Below are 23,718 nucleotides of genomic sequence, written 5' to 3'. Positions count from 1 at the left end.
ATTTCCCGGTTACCGCGGCAACATATTGAAACATTTGCTCAGCACATAGCCGTCAACACAGCAGCCAGATAAGTGAGCGTGACTCTTCACACACTGAGACAGTGAACCGTTGACACAGGTGGATTCTCACAACATTCCACTCACACACACGAGAGTAAAGAAAAATCAAAGATTGCATGAGAAAACAAAAAGCACCCGGCCGAACTGACAACCAGTGTCCGTCCAACGAGGAGCCCGAGCGACATGACACAGACCTAATTAGTGTCTGAGGGGACGGCAGCGACAAAATGCAGGCAGTGTTAGAAAAGGAGCCTGGGGGGGGGGGATGCTCAAGCCTTTCCCTAATTAGATAGGCCATGCTTTGTGCCACACTTGGGCCGCCTCCCATGAATAGAGGAGATGAGATAAGGGAAGAGGATGTTGGATTAGATAAGAGCCACTTAGTGGCTGTGCGTCCTTTACAGCAGGTGCTGTCCACTACATGGCCGATACAATCTGAGGAGAAGGCAGCAGCGACTGCCAGGAAGAAAACACAAAGACGGTGCATGCACACTGGAGCCTGACCGATAATGGATTTATAAGGGTGATATGAAGAAAATCTAAATAGATGACAGAAAACAAGATTTCAGTTTTTTTTTAAAGCAAAAGACACACACGACTTACACAACAGCAACAGAGCTATTTAATAACTTGTCTAATATATGGGCATGGAATGTGTCTTAACTTAAAAACAAATAAATCTATGTTATCCATATTTTTAGATACTAGATTTTTGCTTTCACATTTGAAACTTGTTCTTGTTATTCCCTCACAGAGGCCGACCGATATGGAGTTCTGCAGGTGGATGCCAATTGCGATATAAGGGAGTAAAACATTTCCGATGCTGAACAATCGGCTAATTTAAAGTATATGTTGAAAAAATTTGGCAATGATTCATCAGATGTTAATATAAAATGTTAGATTTTACAGTTTAACCATTGTTTTTTTCACTAAAAGCACAATTGCACTTTTCTGTATTTTTTATTCTGTAAAGAATTAATTAAATACTAATAAAAAAACAACAGCATATTGTCCCATATCTGCCTGATATGTCTGTAAAAACTTTCCACTTTCCCCATTTCTGTGACTAGGAAAGGTCAGATTGATAATATCATCCCTGCCTACACTCAAACTAACACACAAAACAGAATATGTAAATCCACATAAATTAAGCTTGAGCCAAACCTAATCTAAAGCGACACAGTGAAAACACACTTCTGGAATCAGATGAGGTGAATTATGGGATGACACAGCCTTCAGTACATTTCCTGTCGCTGTTTTCAAACAGCGACGCAGCCCCTGACTGCGGACCACCCACACACACGCTTGAGCCCTCACTGTCTTCATGCATTATTGATTCATGATGAGTTTTTCAATGAATTAGTCACGGAAATGTAGGAAGTTGGAAGGCTGACATTTCAAATTCAGGCCGCTCATCAATGTTGCATGCTGTGGCAGCAGACAAATCTATCGGCGGACTTTCACCAGCGCCCGGAGGCACATTCATGAGAAATCTATGGCTTGGTCCGAAATCACTCAAAACTCGAGTCCTCTACAAAGTGAGTGCCGTCTGAACAAAAGTTGATTTCTACATTTAATATGATCGTTCAACATGATTTGAACCAAAAAAGTATTAAGTGTTAATTGAACATTTAATTACTTATTGAAGGATTTTCCACCAGCAGACACTTCATAATCCTGCAACAATGACGTAATCGCTGCCGCAGAGAAAACACTGAGAAGTGTCCAGAAGGGTTTTTTTCTGCGGGTTATTCGTACACACTGAATAGCATCTGACTTTGGTGTGAGTCCCGAGTGTCTTGCAGCATGAAAAGAATATTAAAACTTCAGGGGAAGGCATTTCACACACAGACTGAACACAAACATACATAAATCCAGGAACACGCCTCCCCTTATCTAGCCCCAGTTTCCTGTGGCAACAGTGGAAAGTAAGACAGCTGGCCACCGGTCCATCCAAGGTCACCTTCAGTGCAACAGCTCAGGAAACAACTTAACTCGATGCTTCCAAAGTAAAAGCCAAGAGTCTACCCGTCACCAGGTGTGGTGAGAAAACAGCACATGAAAACATCCCAGACCAGCCTTGTGTAAACTTTGATTGTTCTTCCGACAGGTCTTTATTTGCAGAGCGGGTTAATACTGTCACCAGGACTGATACATAACTATGCCATGTTAAAAAAAAAAATGGATTCCTTGAACTGGGATTAACGGACTGTGACTTCCCAGAATTCAGACAAAAATGGGAAGTAGGGTGTAACAATGGCCAAAGGGTGATGTCTAAATCTAGGCCTGAATGAACAATGTGCCAAAAATCACGTTCTCTACAATAGTGAAAGAAACATGTTCGTTAAGCTCTGGAGACATTCGCTCAATAACATTTCCTGACTGAGCAGGTTGCTGCTACAAAGGGTAAAATATCTGATTCCATAATCTTCATCTGTGCGTCTGCAACTCACATCTTGAAAACCGTTTATCTTATCACCTTCACGCTTGGCATTTTTATTGTTAAGGAAGTGCAGTGTCAAGTTTGGTGCGATTTGGACATTCAGTACGTTCGATATTAATAAACTTTGAATACACAGACGACCAGCGCTCTGTAGCAGCGGCGGCTGGGCCTCATCAACACAACGACAACTGATTCTCCAGTTTGGGGTTCGACGCACTGAGACGAACACGTGTTGTAAACAGGCAGGTTAAGAACGAGAACCACACTAGGAACATTAATAAGACCATTTTTTTCAAGACTGTATTGGTGACAGTATTTCGTTAATCATCTCACGACGACACCTGGCAAATCCTTCTTCACCCCGTGGCACAGAGAGACTGATGTTTGAATTTCGCCTCCGGGTGACGACAAACTTGACCGAGTTATCCCTGATGTTTGCTCTGGGGCAGGTGTGACGAGCGGTGTGCCCAGGAGGAGGGAGGAGGGAGGGGGGAGGAGGAGGAGGAGGAGGGCACAAACAGACCGGAGCACAGGCTGACGATGTAAAAACAAATATCAGAGTGAAGCAGAGCCGCTTGTGGCACAATTAATGTAGACGCCTCACTAACTCATTTTCCTAAAGGGGAACAGGGAGAGACTAAGAAAAGTACACACGAGACAAATGTAACGAGCTGCTGGATAATTGACTTTACGAGGGTCAGTCGGGGACTTGAGAGTGAAAGTGAAATGTCACCGGCAGATCCAAAGCCTCAGTGACTTTCTGTCAGCGCTGATGCCTGCTCTTGACAGAAACGTCACCGGGCTTAGGGGAAAGGTGTGAGGCCCAACACTAGAGGGATTTGCTCGGGTGGAGACTGTGGGGATTTGGACTTAACAGCCACCGATCTGAGCTCACCTGAGCACGTCTTGGCAGGGAAGGACATCGGATTACGTAATGCAAAATCAAACCAAGCTTTCAGGCATGTGCCAGAATTTGAGTGATTAACCGACATGAGGAAATTAGAGCATGTTGCGCATTTCCAACAACAAATCCATAAAAGATATATTGGCAATTATTTTATGATTGCGGGTTTATTTGGGATGTTCATCTGCTCGAAGAACTGCAGCTTCTCCAGATCGATCTACGTCCGTCCACAATGATTCCTTTTTTTTTACAAGTGAAAGTGTTGAAATATGAAACATCTGGATGACAACATGACCAAATACAGTAAAAGGTTTGTGAGCTGAAAAGAACTCACCTGGAGGTCCTTGTAGTTTGGCTTTCTTCACTGTAAAACAAAAAGCAAAACAGTCATTTGCACGTGATGTAATTCTTAAACAGGACTTTTACACAATGAGGATCCTGATCACATGAAGCATTGGAAAATTCATTGAAATGCAGGGATGTGAGCCATGACTCGCTGCCTCGTGACACCTGAACAACAGCCTCATGACGCTGTCGCCTCCGCTTGCCATGGAACTTGATTAAAATAGATGAGATGTTTGTTTTAGTGGACAGCTGTGGGTCAAGATGTTGCAGGCAAAAAAAACCAGAGAATGTCTTTGTTGAATTTGTGCGTCACACTGCCTGACTGAGTGGCACTCCATTTTGTTTTATTTTTAAATAACCATTGTAAAACTAATATCTATTTACTGTCCTGACACACAGTCTATTTGAAAGTGAATGCAATCCAACATTCATAAATACTATAAGTATGATTTGTCATGTCCTTAGAAATAGCTTTGAATGGTTTTTATTTTGACACTTGTCCTCAATTCTTAACAAACAAAATCCTTGTATTGGATTATATGTGATCAGGTTATATCATTGAAACTATGCAATGTATAATCTTTAAATTACAAGTAGATTATATAAGAACAGCACCGTAAGGGATGACGCATACTTTCTATCAGAGCTAACAAATACCTTTTACAATTGCAGAACTTTAATATAATCAAGAAGCATAAGCCTGGACAGCTGTATCACAAACACAGCAGCTGGCTGTGAAACACACACACACACACACACACACACACACACACACACACACACACAAACAAACACAATGACAAAAGTGGACTGGGGCAGATGGATAAAGATAATAAAAAAATTCAAAATGTCTGGCGGCAACAGCCATTTCCTGAACCCTCAGTGCAATTTGAGCGCGATAAATGCAGGAGCTCAATGTTTTGGTTTATTTTTAGCCACAGCATCTTTAGGCCCCTGATGCATCAATACAATAACGTTGGTGGGATTGTGAAGCGCTTTGCAGGGGATTAATAGTGATTGCTAGGGCAGAATTATGTGTTCAGGCATGTAACCTTCTAAACCTCTGGAGCCTCTGATGGCAGATGGGCAGGACGGGATGATGGAGGCACAAATGACACTTTCATATTTTCATGCAACGTCCCTCCATCTTCTCTCAGTGAACAACTCTGTGGGAGTTTTTACGAGCCATGTGTAAAAAAAAACGCAAAAACAACTAAGGTTACTGCCTAATGGTTTTTAGTTTCTCTTGTTTCAGCTATGTTGCGCTTTTATATTTGACATATAACTAAAAGTAAAGGAGTGAAAGTTTGAGAATGCACATTAATGTAAGTAAATGCAGTTCTGGATGTTACAAAATGAGTTTTTCCCCAGTGTTGTCTCTTCGACTAACAACAAGGGACAAAAGGAACTTTACCGTCACAGAGGGGAAGGAAATAAAAGAACTTGTCACCTTCTCCGAAGCACTTCCTATCTTGTACATACGTCAGTGCGAAGTGGAAAGGGAGCAGTAGAAATGTTGAGAAAATCCAGCCGTGACGTTTTTTCGGTTGTTTTTGGCTTCGCACAAAGACTTTTCAGCTACGGGCCTATCAGTGCTGCAAATGAGCTGGCACAGTGGCCTTACACACTCATTTGCATGATGTTATTTAGGGCTGTGACACACAGCTAAGGGCAATAAACCAGGGGCCATTATGGTGGAAACCCACGCTTATCATTTTATGTCCTGGGGCTTTCCGGTGGCTTTAGAGGCCATTTAGTTTGGACAGGCCTGGGTGCAGGACGATCAGAGTTACCAGAATAATAATTGGAAGAATTATTTATCTTTTTTCTTCCACGTGCAAAAACTCTCCTCTGAACAACTTGTTTCATGGCTTATTTGGCCACTAACTGGAAAAATACAGTTTTAAGTGAGTCTTTAAATTCAAAGTGCGGTCAATATGCAGCCCTGCACAAAATCTACACATGCAAATATTACTGAACGCTTTCAGTCAAACACTAGAGGCCTTTAACAAAAGTGTTGATGTTCCATATAAAAGGAAATTCATCATCGGGAGGTCAGGCACACAGCAGGAAAGTACAAACGAACAGGAAGTGACACCAGCGTCTACTACTGCTGTGGGCAGTGGTGTACTTCCTCTTTGTGCTGGCGGCTGGATCTGATCAGGTGGAGCCAGAGAAAGAGGGAGAGAGAGAGAAAGAGAGGGAGGGAGAGGGAGAGAGAGCAACAGATGGCCAGCGGATTACTCCCTCAATCTCTAAGCGCTCTCTGCGCCTCGCTCTGCCTCTTTCTCTCATAATTCCACCTCTCTGCTGCTCGACTACACTCAACCCGACCGCTCTGCCTGCAGATCTGTTATTTTACTTAGTGCTGCACGGCCTCTGTTTCTCATCGTAAAAATCACTTAACTCATCCCGCTGCAGAGACAAGATCAACCCAGCAGGCTCCGAACAAATGGAGCCGAGACAACTAAGGCAATGTTTGTCTCCTTCACTGCCATGACAACAAGGGTCAACTGAAGTTTTCACTGATTCACTGATTCATTTGTCACTGTGCGCAGACTTGTAGTTCGGAGACAACATTTCCTGTGACCTGGGAAAATCACTGATGTCAAGTAACTCTAAATTTAACTATTTACAAAAATGAAAATTGCTTTATTCCTCCCTGCACAGTTTGGTTATTCTGAGCCGTTTCCTATTCCAACAACAACCTCCGAGACACAGGTCAATCATGTGTCAGCCGGCTCAGCACGCTGGCTGATGGACGGACATCAACGCTGCCCACACCCACTCTCCTCATAAACTCTGTGGAGACCAAATGAGACCACAAAAGCTTCCTGTCGATAGCTGCGTATTACGTCCGACGTGGCCTCTCAGACCCACATGTCAAACCAGTTAAGATCCGCGTGGAGGCGACTACCACTCTCTAGTGTAATGACACGTATCCTGTGTCTGCAGCAGCACCTTAAAACCTCCGGTGCTCCTGGTTTCCACGGGAGCCATGTGTCCACTCAGCAGCGTCCTCGTCCACAGCAGGAGTCTCACCCAAATGTCCACTTGTAAGGGCGACCGCTTAACCGCTGTGTGAAGACATCGCCATGGAGATGGAGAAGCTTCTCAACCAGCAATCAATAAGCAACATTGGCGGGCGGTGCAATCGGGGGGGGGGGGCTGAGTCACAACGTCAGCTTATCACACAACCAAGCAGCCTTTTCTGTGAGGCCCCATTCTGTACAACAACTCTGATTACTAGAGTCACTGGGGTGAACTTTCTGACGTGAGAGGGACAAAACTGACTTGACTCTTTGTGACCTTTTCCCCGTCTGGAGCTTTTGTCTTCCTCAGCTTGGTGTATCGATTTCTCCAGATTCATTCTGAGACATGTTGTTCGACAGCAAAATACTTTTTTATTTGTTATTTTTACTTTAGAAGGAACAGACGGCAGGTTCAAACTTATTTTATGTTCCCCGCACATCAAAAAGCTGTTTCTCCTGCTGCCTGTTTTTTGAGATAGCTTAAAATGCTAACTGTTACTCACTACAATGATAACCCAGTTTAAAAATTGGATTTCTTACTCTTTTGTGATTATTATCTGAATATATTTACGTTCTGGAAAGTTGGTCGGACTAAACACGATGGTTTGAGTCCTGAGAAAGTTCACACCAAGGGAGACTGTCGGACATTTTGTGGACAAAACTATTCTTGACCACTTTCTGACTGACTTTCTGAAGTAGCCAGAGAACTTTGCACTTTAACTCATCCACAAGCAGCATAACACGAGGTTAGCTGTGCTACTAGCTGCCAAACAAAACAACCACACACAACCCAGAGGTACCGCGACTCAGCAGAACGATTCTGGGATAATCTCACACGACGAGGTTTCCTGCTCTGTCTGCAGAGGGTTGCGCCGAGTCATTCCTCAACAGTGACATGGATAACATTTGGAAAGGTATTAAAGAGACTGAAGATCATGGCAGAGGGACTTTGGATGATTGTGTAATCGGGCATGAGCGGACGGAGGGATTGGAAGGTTACCTTTAACTGAATTAAGCGCGTCTGTGATGACACTGTCACACAATGATGGAAAACATGACTGTATTTCCCATTTCAAGAGATAACGGGGATTCTGACATTTAAATATGGGACGGAAAACAGCGGGAGGGAGAAGTGAACTATACTTCCTGTTTTCAGAAAAAACTTCAGTCACAGTTTCATGAGGTCCACTTTGATCCCAGCTCTTCTGACCAGAGTTCCCTTTCTGACCTAAATGCTCGATGATATTTCGCGCATCATTTCTGTAAAGGACGCCAACAGGAGCCACCACGAAGACAGACCTTACTGTACCCACAGAAACAAACTTCATCTTATTTAACATATTCAACAGTTTATCCTTCATCTTCCCACTGAGAAGTCTATTTTTTAATCTTTATTATTTAATCTGTTCTCTTTGTTTTGCACTGGGATCATATTTAAGTGATTTAGTACATCTGCTGCATCTGTTCCGGCTTTAATTCCCTTTTCAGGACACAATACTTTAAAGAAAGATGAGCTGACATTTACATATAAACTCTATTTAAGATTTCTCTCCCGTCATTGCTGTTATCCTGGTGTGAAGCACTTTTGTTAAGTATTATTAATAATGTCACGATCCTGTTTGTTCTTATTTTTGTAATATCAATTTAAACTTTATTGCATCATCGCTGTTTTAATTCATGCGAGAAGCTCTTTGCGCTTTTACCAAGCAAAGTACAACACAAACCAATATTTTATCATCATCCTGACTGTATTTTTGTTATAACCACATTTAATGTGATTCTTGCTTCATCGTGTCATTGCTGTTTTATCCTGATGTGAAGCACTTTGCACCTTTGTTGAGCAAAGTGACGAGCAAACAAAACCTCGTTAATATTATTATTATTATTATTATCATTTGACTTTTTCTGTTAAATATCAGAGTCCACACAAAGACCTGCCTGTGTCTGTGAGAATCAAACAGCTGCTGGGGTTGTTGCTGCTTCGCTCCAAATTCAAAACACAGGCATCAGATCTCCATCCTGTTGTTTTTCATTATTCTTAATGCAGATGTTTTTTTAAAAAAAACGACAGGACACATTTTACTTTTCTATGACCTGTCACTGTTACCTGAGGAGGAGGAGGAGGAGGAGGTGGAGGAGGAGGAGGAGGAGGTCCACAGGGAGAAAACTCACTTTATCAGATTTAATTCAACAAACCCAGTCCAACCATGTGATTAATGTTGTTTGTGACCTAATAATAAAATGTAAAGTGTGTTAAACTCACCTCGGACGCACAGTAACGACATGGCAAAGCGACGGTGCGCTACTTTCACACACTTTGCGGAGATTTACTCTGTTTACATCCGTTCGAACCGCCTGAATTCGGGGGTCGGGGGACGAGCGGCTGCCGGTGGACGTTCACTGGAGGTCCTCTGACGCCGGACTCGGCCGCAGATCAGCAGCGGAGGACCGACACCAGCTCCGCGCCATTGCTGGAAGTCTCAGCCGCAGTGTGGCTCCAGATTGACGGACAACCTGAGGACGGAGAGCCGGGGGGTGGGGGTGGGGGTGGGGAAGGGAGACGCGGGGACACCTGTTACTGACGGCTGGTCTGGCCAATGGGAAGGCGGTGCTGCCGCTGGAGGGCGGGGCCGATCCGAGTGATCTGGCCAATCGCTGAGAGGCGCAGGTAGGCGGAGGAAACAGGTGACGCAGAGAAAAGTACCTGAAACTTTTTATTTATCATTATATAAATATATATATATACATATAAGATTATTTTAATTTACTTTCAAACATCTCCCCACAATTCAAACTTATTATATTCAACATAAGAATATTTTATATTTTATTTCACTTTTAATCATCACTAAAACTTTTTTATTCAACGTAAGCATATTTTTGATTTAATTTTACTTTTAGCCATCTCCCTAGAATTAAAAAAGTTTTTTTAAACACATATTTCACATTTATGTTTATTTAATATAAAATGTAATTAAAACGTTTTTTTTATTTTGTATGTTTATGTCGTTGATGGGATTCATCTGTATCCTGTGGTATTTTCTGTTTCAGCCTTGTTTCTTTTCCTATCTTCTTTTTTGTAAAAGGAGGTCAGGTTCTTTTCTATCAGCCCTCTCATCACTACAGACAGAAACCTTGCCCACTTATCAATAAACAGTCGATCAAGAAAGATAAATATATAAATGAACACCCATGACAGAAACCATTTAAGGGCTAATGAACGATAGATAGATATAAATGTATAATAATAATAATAAGAGTTTGATTCTCTGAGGAGTTACAGCTGCACTGGAAATATAACCAAACTAACAGCGCCACCGTGTGTATTCAGTAAGTCATTAAAGCCACAGCACATTTATTCTGAACTCTTCTTTCACGTCCTTTTCTGACCACACGACATTTATTTCAGAACACACCAACAGAAACAATAAAATAACCATAACAATGTTTGATTTAGACTTTAATATAAAGACGTGCACTTCATGTACTTCAGGGCCAAAAGAGTCCGAGTCAGCATTCTAAGTGTTGTCTTTTTTTTCTAGCAAATTCTTTAAGTTAATTTCCTAATTTAAAATATATCAAGTTTCCATAAACTCTCGTTTTAATAATCTGAGGATAACTTCAGCGTCGGTTCTTCGGTTCCTCTTCCTCACGCCGGCGGAGTCCTTTCAGCGGTGCACCACTGATGTAACGCTGACTTCCTGATCGTCGAGGGTCACTCACATGAGTTCACAGTTTGGATCCCGAGCACTTTGAGGAGCCGAGTCTTATTTTCACAGTCGTTGAGTTTGAATGATGTTACGGTCGCTGTGTCGAGCCGGAGGAGCCATTTTACAGGTAAAATCCTAAATGTTTCCGTGTCGCTTCCGGTTCTTTAAGCTCGGGAGTTGGTGTCATTCAGCGAGCAGCCGTGTGTTAACAATGATCATCCACCAACATTCAGCCTGATGGAGGAAACACTGCGGAGTTAATGAGACCAAACTAACCAGTCACAGTTCTACTATCAGGCTCCTCAGCTCAGTCAACTCAGGACTGACATCTGCACATCTGCTGCCTGCTGGCACTCTGTTTGGACAAATGTGAAACAACTTAAACACTGATGTACATTAACTATACACACATGTGCAATAACTATACACACACGTGCAATAACTACACACACACGTGCAATAACTATGCACACACACACTTCATGTTGTTTATTTGCAGAAAAGTCAAACGTCTGCTGTCTCCACATTTGGGTGAACATGTGATGTGTTCCCTGTAAATCAAATGTCTTTATGTGTATTTACATTGTTAAATATACCAAATGTGTATCAACCATAACACAAGCATTTATAAAAGGACTCAACATTGGAAAAAGCCATTTGCAAACTTATCTTGTTTAATCTTTTAAACATGACTTCATCTTTATATCCAGTTATTGAGTGCAAGGAGATTTCGTTATTATTATTTTTCTTAAGTTGATGTTCAACTTATCTCACGGCTCTTTGCTGTAATCGTGTGCCCCTGCAGCAAACCCAGAGGACTGCGCCGAGGTTGTGGGTGACACCAGCGCAGCAGCGATGGGCGTCCAGCCTGCCCATGAACACCGTGGTCCTGTTTGTGCCCCAACAGGAAGCCTGGGTGGTGGAGAGGATGGGTCGCTTCCACCGAATCCTAGAGCCGGTACCTTCCATTAGTCTGAATGGGTTTTCTTAAATCCAAGTCCTTTTCAGTCCTAGTTGAAATGCATTCAACACTTATAGATAAGTGTGGGTGGTCTCTAACCTTTGTCCCCTTCACTTCCTCCAGGGTTTGAATTTCCTCATACCCTTACTTGACCGAATCCGCTACGTTCAAAGCCTCAAAGAGATTGTGATCGATGTCCCGGAGCAGTCTGCGGTTTCTCTCGGTAAGAAAGACAGGATGTGGGAGGAGGATTTAAAAGCAATGTTTCTTCCGGTGTCATGCATCATTTTACTTAAAGAATTTACGGTTCAGCCAGAGTGTCGTCAAATTAAAGTGTGACCTTCCTTTTCTTTACAGATAATGTCACACTACAGATTGATGGAGTTCTCTACCTAAGGATCCTAGACCCTTTTAAGGTACTATTGCAATTGTTATGTCATACTGAGATATTAGTAAACATATGTTTTTTAATAAATCTCTCATTCACTTGTTTTTGTTTCCAGGCCAGTTACGGTGTTGAGGATCCAGAATATGCTGTCACACAGTTGGCCCAGACCACCATGCGTTCAGAACTGGGCAAACTCTCACTGGACAAAGTTTTCAGGGTAATGAGAGACTAGTGATGTATCTTATTCTGGAAACTGAAAAAATGAAGTGTCTGATAGGTATTTAAAATGTTTATTTTATTTTGAAGGAAAGGGAGTGCCTCAATTCCAACATCGTCCACTCCATCAACCAAGCTTCAGATGATTGGGGAATTCGTTGTCTCCGTTATGAAATCAAAGACATACACGTTCCACCTCGGGTCAAAGAGTCCATGCAGATGCAGGTGAGGTTAATAGAAACCTATGGAAGTCTTTATTTCTCTGGTTGGGCTTCATTCACCGGTGGTCTCTGTCTGAGGATTGAAGCCCTTTTAAAATTCTGTTTAAAAGCTGTTACCCACCGACACATTGAATTCCCTCTGTGTAGGTAGAGGCTGAGCGCAGAAAGAGAGCCACGGTGCTGGAGTCTGAGGGGCAGAGAGAAGCAGCCATTAATGTCGCAGAGGGATGTAAACAAGCTCAGATTCTGGCGTCGGAGGGAGAAAAAGCAGAGAAGATCAACAATGCGACTGGTAGGTGCTCTGAGGGGTGACTCTTGATTTCTCCCATACTTGTTGCTCGCAGTGATTCTTTAAGTTGAGGCTGTAGAACTAAAAGTTCCTGAATTACTACTGTATTACAGAGAAATACCCAAGTTACATGTCACCCACACATTTCTTGGTTCCTGCAGGTGAGGCTCAAGCTGTAGTAGCCAAAGCTGAAGCAAAGGCCAAAGCCATCCGTATGTTGTCAGAGGCTCTGACCGAGCAGGTGAACACAAGTTGTTTTTTAAATGAAAGAACCATGATGTGTGTTTTAATCTGTAACAGATGTGTTTTGGTTGATGTTGATGATGTTTTTTTTTTCATGGTACAGAATGGAAATGCCGCAGCCTCACTAAATGTGGCCGAGCAGTACGTGTCTGCTTTCTCAAACCTCGCCAAAGAGTCCAACACCATCCTTCTGCCGTCTAACACTGGCGACATCAGCAGCATGGTCACACAGGTATTTACACTCACATTCACAGCATCTGCTTTTGCTGTCATCAGTCAGGACATTAATAATTGTTGTCTCATTTTCCTGCTCCTCAGGCCATGACCATTTACAGCACGTTGGCGAAGCAGAGCCCACGCGTAACAGCGGAGGCGGCGGCGGTGGAGAACAGGGAGAAGCTGCAGAACCAATCAACATCGATTCAGTAGTAGAGGAATCAAAATGAACTCAAAGTAGTGACACGGAACCAGGGGGAAACTGTTTATGGTTAAGTTATCGGGAGCTTCAAGGCATCGCTGTGGGACAGAAGCTCACACACCTTCTACTGGCTGATTGAGAAGAACTGCAAATTTAAATAACTCTTCCAATGTCACATCTTGACCACACTATGACAGAATATTGGTAAAACTTTCAGACCTGGTTAATGTTTTGTAAATGCGGTAATCACAGTCAGTCTGTGTGAACCATCTGCCTTGTTTGTTTACAGAGATCGATTCAGTTCTTCAGCAGCTCTGGGACCAGCAACTTTGAGTTGCTCAATGTGACGTCTCAGAATGGTTGGAAGTCCCTGAGAGAGTAATTTATTCTCAGTTTGACCCATGTGATTAAAAATGTTTTTCCCCAGCAAAGCTAAACCAGTATATGCTTAAGAAAGAGAGAGTAAAACCATTAAGAAATATTTCCCTCTAAATAATTAGTGGACAAAGTCGGCCCCAGAAACATGTTCCTGTTCTCATCAGTTATATTTACCAGTTATTTTCGTCTCTTATGTCTTTTGGGATATATAGTATTTGTTGAATTTCATGGTTCTCTGCAAAATTTGAGTTTGTCATTTCATAGGTCTCTGTAATGATAAGATGAAATTGGTACAGAAGACTTGATGTGGTGGAAAGGAAAGTTGTGAAGCACTTGTTTAGGATTAATGATATAATATTTGTTATGTTGCAACGAAGGACAAACTCCCAGCAAAATAAAATACATAAAAATTGTTACACTGGTCACCTTGTGTTTTGTTTCAATGATTTGTTTTGATATTTGCAGCTTTTATTGTAATTCAGTGGCAGAACAATACAAATATCTGGGTTCGTGTAATGGGAAATGATGGACAAGCAACAAGACGACAGAATCATTCAACGTCAAATTAAAATGAATTGTATCTTAGGAACTAATAGAGGGATGTAAGGGGCTTTGTTGGCCTGCAGCTATTTGAAGTTTGTATTTTATTGAATTATTTGCTTTGTTGAATGTCTTGTGAAAGAGGAGCAGACTATATAAGATTATTCCTCGGTCTGCTCCTTCTTTTTTGGTTTGGTTGAAGAATGAAATAAACTTATGAATAGATAAAGTTCTCCAAAATGTAGTTGTTAAAGGTCCAGTGTGTCAGATTTAGGTGAAGGGGATCTAATGGCAGAATGTTTTTAAATCGTACAAATTGTTTTTTTCAAACTCATTTTTAGTAAATCAACATTTTTACTCAACGAGTAAACTGACCCATAACTGCGTGTAACTTTTCTGCAAGTTTATTTATCATGACCTAAGTTTTGAGTAGTACTCGATATATTTTATTATATTTTATATATATATATATATATATATATATATATATATATTTACGACTGTGTGCCTGAGAGTCTTCACTCAGGGTCACAAACTCGCTCTTTCACCGTGGTGTTACGAACAAACCCGTCCGCCGGCTCGCACGCTCACAAAGGTTCCTAGCCGTCCCCGGTCATCTAATCTCGCTGTACCCGGCGTCCCAATGCAGGTGAGGGGGGAGGCGTCACGTCGCTCTCCGCTCCACCTGAGACACCCGTGACCTCCGCGTTGTTGGCGGACACACACACACTCACACACACCCGCGGCCGCAGAGAGGACGAACACCGCAGCGGGACAAGGTCAGTGACAGGAGCTGGATGGGAGCTAGCTAACGGCTAACTAGCATCTTTAACCGGCCCGTCCTCTCAGCGGTAGCCGCTTCGGTAACACCCGGTCGCGGCTGCAAAGCGGCGTGGTCCCGGTTCTCTCCCCGGTCAAGGTGAAACTTTCCGTGAAACCCCCGGATTAGCCTCCATGTTGCGGGCGTCACTTTCCCCGCCGGCTAATGTGGAGTAAATCTGTGTGTTCAGGATGAAGCGGCTCCCGGTGCTGTCCCTGCTCCTCTGCCTGTGCTCCGTGTACTTCGTGGGCATCTACCTGTTCGTGGGCGGCTTCCTGCTGGTGCGGCTGGAGGTGAACAGGACCAGCGGCTGCGGGGACGTGCTGCAGCCCGGCGGGGAGCCGGCGGACTTCTGCCGCGTCCGGCCGCGCTTCCGTCGCGCGGTGCTGCTCATCATCGACGCCCTGAAGATCGACTTCGCCCGGTTCGACCCCAGCAACGCGGCGCCCCGACCCCACGAGAACAAGCTGCCGGTGCTGGAGGAGACCACCGCGGCCAGGCCCTCTCACTGCCGGCTGTACCCCTTCCGCGCCGACCCGCCGACCACCACCATGCAGAGGATCAAGGGCTTCACCACCGGCTCCCTGCCCACGTTTGTGGATGTTGGTAATAACTTTGCTTCCAGCGCCATCCTGGAGGACAACCTCATCCACCAGCTGGGGCAAGTGGGTGAGTACTTATACTGGGGAGGTGAGTACTTATACTGGGGAGGTGAGTACTTATGTTGGGTAGGTGAGTACCTGTACTAGATAGGTGAGTACTCCCACTAGGTAGCTGAGTACTTATACAAGGGAGGTAAGTACTTATGTTGGGTAGGTGAGTACTTATACTGGGGAGGTGAGTACTTATACTGGGGAGGTCAGTACTTATGTTGGGTAGGTGAGTACTTGTACTAGAGAGGTGACTACTTATGTTGGGGAGGTGAGTACTTCCACTAGGTAGATGAGTACTTATACTAGGTAGGTGAGTACTTATGTTGGGTAGGTGAGTACTTATACTAGGTAGGTGAGTACTTATGTTGGGTAGGTGACTACTTATGTTGGGGAGGTGAGTACCTCCACTAGGTAGATGAGTACTTATACTGGGGAGGTGAGTACTTATACTGGGGAGGTGAGTACTTATACTAGGGAGGTCAGTACTTATACTGGGGAGGTCAGTACTTATGTTGTGTAGGTGAGTACTTATACATATTTTCTGAGACTGGCTGTGTAAAAAATAAATATCCATTGAGATATTTAAAAATCTGAAAGTCCAGGTTTATAACTAAGGTGAAACTGGAACATGTCTGATTCTTGGATCTGTATATCTCACCGCAGGTAAACGGGTCGTGTTCATGGGCGACGACACTTGGGAGAATCTTTTTCCGAAGAAGTTCCACCGCTCTCTGCCCTTCCCCTCTTTCAATGTCAAGGACCTGCACACTGTGGACAACGGGATCCTCCAGCACCTCTACACCACCAGTATGTGTCCTTTAATAAGCTTTAATGTCCCCATGACAGCAACACGTTTTATACAAGGAGGACTGCGGACATGTCATGATGTCCTCCACCTGTCCCCCTCTGTTGGTCCTGACAGTGATTGGCGGTGACTGGGATGTCCTGGTTGCTCATTTTCTCGGCGTGGATCACTGCGGACACAGATTCGGTCCCGACCACCCGGCCATGGCCGACAAGCTCACCCAGATGGACGGAGTCATCAGGTCAGACAACAGTGCAGCTGTTCCCCTGCGTCTTCTGGCGGCTGTCATCATCATGATGTGATCCCTGTGTAGTATAACAGACATTCATTAGTAACAGAGACATTTTGAATTGCAGATCCGAACTGAATGAGCTGGTTTTATGTTATGTTTAAAAAAAAAAAAAAAAAAAAACATTGGTGGAAACTCTGAATTCTGTCTCTGGTTATTTTCTCAAACTTGATTCCCCCCTTTCCCTCCAGGTCTGTGATGGACCGTCTGCAGAACGACACACTCCTGGTGGTGATGGGTGATCATGGGATGACAGACACCGGGGATCACGGTGGAGAAAGTCAGAAGGAGACCGATGCCGCTCTCTTCCTCTACAGTCCGGCCCCTCTGTTCCCTGGACCCCCGTCACAGGTCGGTACACTAGCCGACTTTTTCACGGCCAACACGACCAAAATACACGCAAATGAAAGAACATTAACTTTTATTTTAATGTAAATTTAATGTATTTTTAGTTCCTCAAATCACCACAACATTTGCTTTTATAATTAAACTGTTACCTGCGTGAACCGTATCCGGTAAATTGATGCTGGCAGGTGGTCGCCACCTTTTTCAGGGATGAACGTGGATAACACACAAGAAACAAGCTTCCACTCCGCAAATGATTTCCATAATTGGAGCTTTACGCAACACATTGTTCAAAATCGTGGGTTACGTGACTACACAGGAAACAACACTACTGTGATGACAGGGGGCGTTAGACTCGATGCAGAAACTCTTCTTCTCTAGTTCTTATTTCACAAGGTGGGAATGAATCATTTCTTCATGATCTGCTTGTTAATAAGCAGTTTAAGTGTTTAAACTTTGTCCTGCATGTTTTTATCTTCTACAAACTATTGAACTAATGTCTCATGTTTGCAGAGTGAACCGGATGTGGTGCCCCAGACTGACCTGGTGCCCACCCTGGCTCTGCTGCTCGGCATTCCCATCCCATACAGCAGCGTGGGCCAGGTCCTTCTGCCCTTATTCCCTCCTCATGGACAGGGTGCAGTGGGAAGTCTCAGCCAGCTGGAGGCGCTGTGGATCAACGCAAAACAGGTAGAATGCTTACCGACAGTCCAGCAGCAGCAGTTCAGTGTTCCCACACGGCAAATGTCGATTCACGTGTTTTTAATATCATCTCTGTTTCCGCAGGTAAACCGTTTCCTGGAGACGTACTCTGGAATGGCCAAAGACATCCCACCAGAGAGCCTCTCTCAGCTGAAGGACGAATTCTCCCGCCTCTCCTCCGAGTACCTGTCCACTGTCCGAGAGGGTCGGCCACCCTCCCCTGAGCTGGCAGCCTCACTGCAGGCCTACCTCACCTCCGTCAGAGACACCTGCCGAGCCACCTGGGCCCGGTTCAACCCGTTCAAGATGGCGGCTGGGTTAGTCATCCTGGCGTTTGCCTGCTTGATGTGTTTCATCCTGTCTGAGCTGTCCCTTGTGCTGATTAGGGAGAATGGTTATGGACTGAAGGCCCCGGTTGTCGTGGCTCTAACAGCGGGTGTTTGCGTGGCTGTGGGTCAGCTGTTCACGCAGGGCTACATCGAGGTGGCGTGGTGCCTGGCAGCTGCTGCCCTCAGCTCTGAGCTTGTCTTCTTCTGGACAGCATATGGATCCCGAACTGCTGCTGTGTCAAAGAATGGATCCAAAGCTCTAAAGTATGTGAGCTGGCTGACCCTGCGTAAGCTCCTCATTCCCCCTCTCCTGGTTTCTCTCCTCCGCTGTGCCTCCCTGCTCTCAGATAGCTATGTGATCGCCGAAGGCCGGGTGGTGACATTTCTCCTGTTCTCTCTGGCTCTCTATATTCCCATCCATCTCAACTGGGATGGCCTACTTTTACCACCCAGCCATGACCCCCTGAAGTCTGCCGGGCTGCTGCCGTCCCCAGCCTTGTCTCCATCAACCGTGAGGAAAGAGAGCAGCACCCTCCTGGCCTGTTCAGGACTCCTCGTCGGCAGCCTCTACCTCTCCCTGTCATTTCACGGCTGCCGGGAAGAGCAGGGCTCCTGCCAGCCTTCGCCGTTCCTTTCTCCTCTCTCCCGGTTGCAGGACAGCCAGCTGAAGAACATCCACTACGTCTTGTCTGTCTTCTCCCTGGGCTTGTGGACGTATCTGCTGAGACGCTGCCTCCGCCACTACGGTAACCTCAACTCCTCAGGTGGGACGGTGTTCACGGCCCGCTGGATCTTACCACTGCTGTCCGTGTGCCTGGGGCTGCACTGGGCTGTTAGTGCCACACCAGAGGACAGCTTCAGGAATCTGGGCGAGCTGATCAGCCTGGCCCAGCTGTCTCTCCCCAGGGCTGCCTTCTGTCTGTTGGGGCTGGGGCTGTTTCTGATCTGGCTGGATCCCCTCACTGTGTTTATAAAAACCAGGGCTGCAGCCTCAGCCAGAAATTCTTTGCTACCCCTACCCCGTTACCGAGCCAGCACTGGCATCAGCCCCCAAGCCGAGCTGCACCACCTCATCCCGCAGATCTACCAGCGTATGCGCCGTTCCCTGGACGACGACGCCGCAGAGCCGAGCGGGGGCGGCGAGGTGGACAACAGGCCCGCTGTGGAGGCCTATGGACTGGGAACTGTGTACTCCGCACCCCTGCTGCTGTTCTGCGGCCTGCTGGGAATTGGCCTGCTGCTGCTGCACCCAGAGGGCATGGCTCTGTCTTTCCTCCTGCTGCTGCTGGAAATGGGAGCTCTGCTGCTCATTCACGCCTCCTCCACTACCCTCAATGGCCTCCATGGAACATACTCTGGTACGATGATGATGATCTCCTTCTCTTTTTGAATCAGTAATTCGTAACGACATGCTCCTTGTCCTTTAAAAACAGGACAGATTTTACACCGTTCACTCACTCCTCTGCTCTTTCAGGTGAATTTAATGTTCCCTGGGCTCCGATAGTGATGTGGGCCCTGGCCGCCACCCAGTTCTTCCACGCCACGGGTCACCTTCCGACCTTCCCATCCATCCAGTGGGGTGCCGCCTTTGTGGGGTTCCCTGATGGACACACAGGCACCATACTGCCCGCCTCACTGGTGACCCTCAACACCTTCGCCTCACACATCTTGTTTGCAGGTAAATCTGGGACAAAGCACAAGTTACAATGAACCACAGCACCGGATTATATGATTCACCGTTTGTCCCTGTCTGATTGTCTTCAGTGGGTTGTCCTCTGCTGCTGTTCTGGCCCCTGGTGTGCGAGGTTCGCGGCAGCAGAGGAGGAGGAAGAGCTTGCGGGGATGAGGAAGAGGACGCTGTGATGGAGATGAGACTGAGAGAAAACCCGCAGCAGTTCAGCGCCGCTCTCCTGCAACTCTCAACACGCTACCTCTTTATCCACGGAGCACAGGTAACAGTGTCTCATTTCACACAATGATACCAGAGAGACACAGCGTCATAACGGATAGGAACCAGTTCGCTTCGAGGCGCTGAATTGTTTTAAATATTTCATGATTATCGTCAATATCAGGATATCGTGACATCTCCTCGCGTCCGTGTGATGTTAAACCTTTTTGCTTCACACGACTCACGACCTCTGCTCTCTTCACAGGTCTTTGCCTCAGTCAGTGCAGCTGCCATCCTCAGGAGACACCTAATGGTGTGGAAGGTGTTTGCACCCAAGTAAGTGTCTGAATGGATTTTCCAGCTCACTCAAACTCTACATGCAGTAAAGACGTTTGAGGACATGGACACGGCATAAGTCCAGTTCAGTGAATGACGATGGCCTTCACGTGTTTACATCCAGGATTCTTAAAATTAATGTTACGCAGGTTTTCTGTGGGATCTTAATTCAAAAAAAGTATTATAAGTATAATGCACTCTTTAAAATACATTCTACTAAATATTAGTTAACCTTGTGTCATGTTTTTGCTGCTCAGACTTGTAATGTAAAGTTAAAAATGGAATCTCTTGTGTCTTTGCTTCCTTGAGGTTGATGTTTGAGGCGTCTGGGTTCCTGGTGAGCAGCGTGTCTCTGCTGATCGGGGTCACGTTAGTGCTGCGGGTCGACGTCGCCGTGGGCCGCTGGTTTAAGAGAATCCTCCCCGATGCGTCCAGGTAGCGACGGCTACGTACAGAAACATCACCATCTGTGTCTAACATGCCGATCTCCTCAAACATGTCTTATGAGGTCACCTCTTACTGTAACTTGAGGGCTACGCTGTGCGGTACTGACCCTGAGGCCTTTCCCTCGTCAGCCAGAGGGACTGAAGGATGTCGCATCTCGGACTGAACCAACTCCGAGCATGTGGACTGTTTTTTATATTCAGTGGTTTTTGGCTAAAGGTGATTTGGGGTTTGATGCCATTGCGTTCCAGAGTCTGGAGAGTTACTTCTGAATGTTCTAACCTGCCGAGCCAGAAAGTCTCGTGGTTCTGCTGCAGTTTTAAAAGCTTCACTAAATACAAACGGTTTACAAAAGCTTCACACCTGTCGCAGCTGAAGAAGAACCTCAGCATTCAAACTGAACCGGCCTTTTTAATATCCAGTGGCTTTTTTTTCATCCTCGTAACTGAGGCTGACGTCACACTTACATGCACCAGAGTGGCCAAAGGGACAAGTTTAATGTGAAAAAAAAAAAAAAAAAAAAGCAGCCACGGACGGCAGACAGTTCTATCCGGGGAAATCAACAATTAGATTAAACTAATGAGCAGGTAAATGTTCAGCCACTTTCTGCAGAGACCGAAGTCAACGTCTGGAGCTGCTTTATTATCCGTTTGCGAGCAGCTCGGCTCCATTTGGCAAAATCCATCCAAGTGCATTACAGCGTGTCATCTAAGTGTCTTCTGGAGGAAGTGTACTTTTCTTTTTTTAAATGTTTTCTATCAAGATCAAGATGTCGAAACACCCAGTGCATCTGATTACTGCCAATTCATACAGTATGACTGCGCTGTGATTCTAATTCTCTTTCTGGTCGTGGGGTTTTACTTTTCTGATTCCTAACTCTAATGCCTATTTATAATTCATATTTTTTAAACTAATCAGAAATGAAACTTTGCTTTTACTTGGGCCTCATACACCTTGTCCCTGGTGCCAAGCTTTAACAAATGCCTTTTCTTCTCTTTTGTGTATGATGTCATTATTTCAGCCGGTGCCGTTGAACCCGGGACCTCCAGAAACTCTTTGTCCGTTAATTTATTTGTGCGGGACGTCTGAGTCAGTCTCCGGTGGAAGATCTGTTACTGCTCTGCAGCTGTAGTCAGCAGCTACAGTTCATTAGCTAATGCACGATATGGAAGGGACGTTGCGCTCTGGTTGAATTAGCTCTAATGCAGAAGTGCTGCATTCCTCAGGCTGCGATTCGGGAACGTTGGGTTGGTTCTGCTGTGACGACGGGGATCTTTTTCTTTTCTGTTTTTAGAATGTTTAATATATAAATTACTGATTAATTAAAAATGATTTTACATGCTGTGGAGAAAATGTAATAAAACTTTTTGTACATGACGTCTTGGCTTCAGTAACTTTCCTGTACGCATGAGGAACGACCACATCGGTTTGAATTCACGATCACGCGTCGGTTTTTCAACTCAGGTTATTTATTGTTGCAGCTCAAACTAATGTTTATCGATCCAGCGACTTGATGAAGGAAGTGGGTGCTGCCACAATATTTTTTTTTGGACCCATCAGTCAAGGTGCTTCATTCATTATTCACAGAGGCTTTCCACATTTCCAGTTTGTGTAATTGTGAGTTGCTCGCTCGTGCTCAAATGTTAGTCAGGGAGTTTTCTAACTTCCATCAGCTCTAGTTGTGGCTCATTTCTAACGTTTAAACCGGTTTCACGTGCAAAGTTAGACAAAGTTCTTCAGCATCAGCAAGACAGCAAATCAGTTACTAGAACAGTTAAATATTAAAATCAGGAAAGGCTTCCCGGCAGACGTGTATTTTAAGAAGACGACACTGACTCTGGGAAAGTCGTCCCTTTAGTTCCTGGTTTCTGGAACAGTGAGAAAACCTGTGTCCAGCTGAAGTCATGAGGAATCCTGTTTGTCTATACATCTTGCAGGTACAGTTGCCAGAAGGGGGCAGCAGAGAGACACAAGTACTCAACCTAACGATTTGTTTTTGAAATAAATATAAAATATTTATAAATAATTTGTAATGATCATGAAATTAAACTGAATAATTTATATGAATACAGTAAATATTTATACAGTAATTAACGTTACAGCCAAATACACACTGTGCCCACCAATATATTTAAAAATTTTTATATTTCTATAATATTTTCACTGGATCGTTCATGGTGTCTAATTGTGGTCTTTCTCATTTTATTCACAATTATGATTTCTGATTTCTCCCAGGCTTGTTCTTCGCCCTCCATCAGCTACTCGAACAAATGCTTTTTAATTTTTCTGCTAGTGCGTCGGTTTGTTTTCTAAATCATGGACTATAACTGACGAGATCCCAGTTTGTTTTTAATTAGTAATTACACTCCGCGGCACATTTTTGGAACGTGGGCTCGGCTGCGCGGTAATTGTATGATTATTATATCATAGTAGTACGACACTAGTATTATTCTGTGATGTACACCACCGCAGGCCGCTGAGCTCTGGTTACAGCTAAATGTTGTGATAATGAAACTGCTGCAAAGATTCTCGAGGCCAAAGCTTCGAATATTGAAGCACGAATGGAAGTGTAAGGAATAAATTGCTTTAACGATCACGACCTTGCTCACCACAAGAATTCCACTGACTGTATTTGACAGAAGAATGCTTTTAGTACCTCTGCTCCGTCAAAGCTTCGGGCTTTAAGCTCCAGAATATTACCGGTTTGTCACATAGAAGGTGATAAATTAAATGGATGCAATGTTTTTCAGTTATAAAAAGGTGAAGTTTCGAACATTTGTGGTTCAGGAAGAAGCCATTACAGCTATCGATGCACCAGTAAGTGGTTCTAGCCATAAAAACCACCTCAGGGTAACATCCAGGAACACACGACCGTGGCTGTTCCTGTTTGAAGCTCGGGATCTCTTATTATTTTGGATGTGAAGCAGCATTATATGACTGTGAAGCTGCCAAGCTCTCG

The 23,718-nt window shown here is 44.6% G+C and overlaps 3 protein-coding genes across 15 annotated transcripts in view; 2 read left to right on the top strand and 1 right to left on the bottom strand.

Moving 5' to 3' along the window:
- LOC109641758 (protein unc-13 homolog B-like) overlaps positions 1-9,314 on the bottom strand; it is a 52,275-nt gene extending 42,961 nt beyond the window's left edge. For all 12 annotated transcript variants that reach the window (XR_011239120.1, XM_069513605.1, XM_069513611.1 and 9 more), the window contains exons 1-2: positions 9,048-9,314; positions 3,742-3,771 (exon numbers count right to left, since the gene is read on the bottom strand). Coding sequence is in view for 11 of the 12 variants with exons in the window: in XM_069513605.1 (XP_069369706.1) it covers positions 3,742-3,771; positions 9,048-9,069 (52 nt within the window). In the remaining variant the exon portion in view is untranslated. The remainder of the gene's footprint in view (positions 1-3,741; positions 3,772-9,047) is intronic.
- Positions 9,315-10,413: 1,099 nt separating this feature from the next.
- Positions 10,414-14,021, top strand: stoml2 (stomatin (EPB72)-like 2). The gene is made up of 10 exons (XM_020106302.2): positions 10,414-10,621; positions 11,300-11,452; positions 11,579-11,678; positions 11,813-11,871; positions 11,959-12,060; positions 12,150-12,284; positions 12,428-12,572; positions 12,731-12,810; positions 12,916-13,044; positions 13,131-14,021. The coding sequence occupies exons 1-10, from the start codon at positions 10,577-10,579 to the stop codon at positions 13,239-13,241; spliced, it is 1,059 nt and encodes a 352-aa protein (XP_019961861.2). The 5' UTR covers positions 10,414-10,576; the 3' UTR covers positions 13,242-14,021.
- Positions 14,022-14,747: 726 nt separating this feature from the next.
- pigo (phosphatidylinositol glycan anchor biosynthesis, class O) lies at positions 14,748-22,136 on the top strand. 2 transcript variants are annotated; one of them, XM_069513562.1, is made up of 11 exons: positions 14,748-15,067; positions 15,159-15,637; positions 16,285-16,428; positions 16,544-16,667; positions 16,907-17,066; positions 17,574-17,750; positions 17,847-19,449; positions 19,566-19,769; positions 19,856-20,043; positions 20,245-20,315; positions 20,625-22,136. In XM_069513562.1, exons 2-11 carry the CDS (start codon positions 15,160-15,162, stop codon positions 20,752-20,754), a joined length of 3,279 nt encoding a protein of 1,092 aa, XP_069369663.1. In that variant the 5' UTR covers positions 14,748-15,067; position 15,159; the 3' UTR covers positions 20,755-22,136. The 2 variants fall into 2 exon arrangements, with proteins under 2 accessions (XP_069369663.1, XP_069369664.1); XM_069513563.1 differs by having other exon boundaries at positions 14,773-14,927.
- The last annotated feature ends 1,582 nt before the right edge of the window (positions 22,137-23,718 follow it).

The sequence above is a fragment of the Paralichthys olivaceus genome, chromosome 18 (assembly GCF_024713975.1).
Source record: "Paralichthys olivaceus isolate ysfri-2021 chromosome 18, ASM2471397v2, whole genome shotgun sequence".
NCBI classification, from domain to species: Eukaryota; Metazoa; Chordata; class Actinopteri; order Pleuronectiformes; family Paralichthyidae; genus Paralichthys; species Paralichthys olivaceus.
This window is presented reverse-complemented; position numbering and strand designations above follow the sequence as displayed.

Coding starts and splice junctions, on each gene's coding strand:
- stoml2 (XM_020106302.2), top strand. CDS start 10,577: ATGATGTTACGGTCGCTGTGTCGAGCCGGAGGAGCCATTTTACAG. Junction 12,061..12,149: donor CACTGGACAAAGTTTTCAGG/GTAATGAGAGAC, acceptor TTTATTTTGAAG/GAAAGGGAGTGCCTCAATTC. Junction 12,285..12,427: donor AAGAGTCCATGCAGATGCAG/GTGAGGTTAATA, acceptor CCCTCTGTGTAG/GTAGAGGCTGAGCGCAGAAA.
- pigo (XM_069513562.1), top strand. CDS start 15,160: ATGAAGCGGCTCCCGGTGCTGTCCCTGCTCCTCTGCCTGTGCTCCGTG. Junction 17,067..17,573: donor TCCCTGGACCCCCGTCACAG/GTCGGTACACTA, acceptor TCATGTTTGCAG/AGTGAACCGGATGTGGTGCC. Junction 20,316..20,624: donor TGGAAGGTGTTTGCACCCAA/GTAAGTGTCTGA, acceptor TGCTTCCTTGAG/GTTGATGTTTGAGGCGTCTG.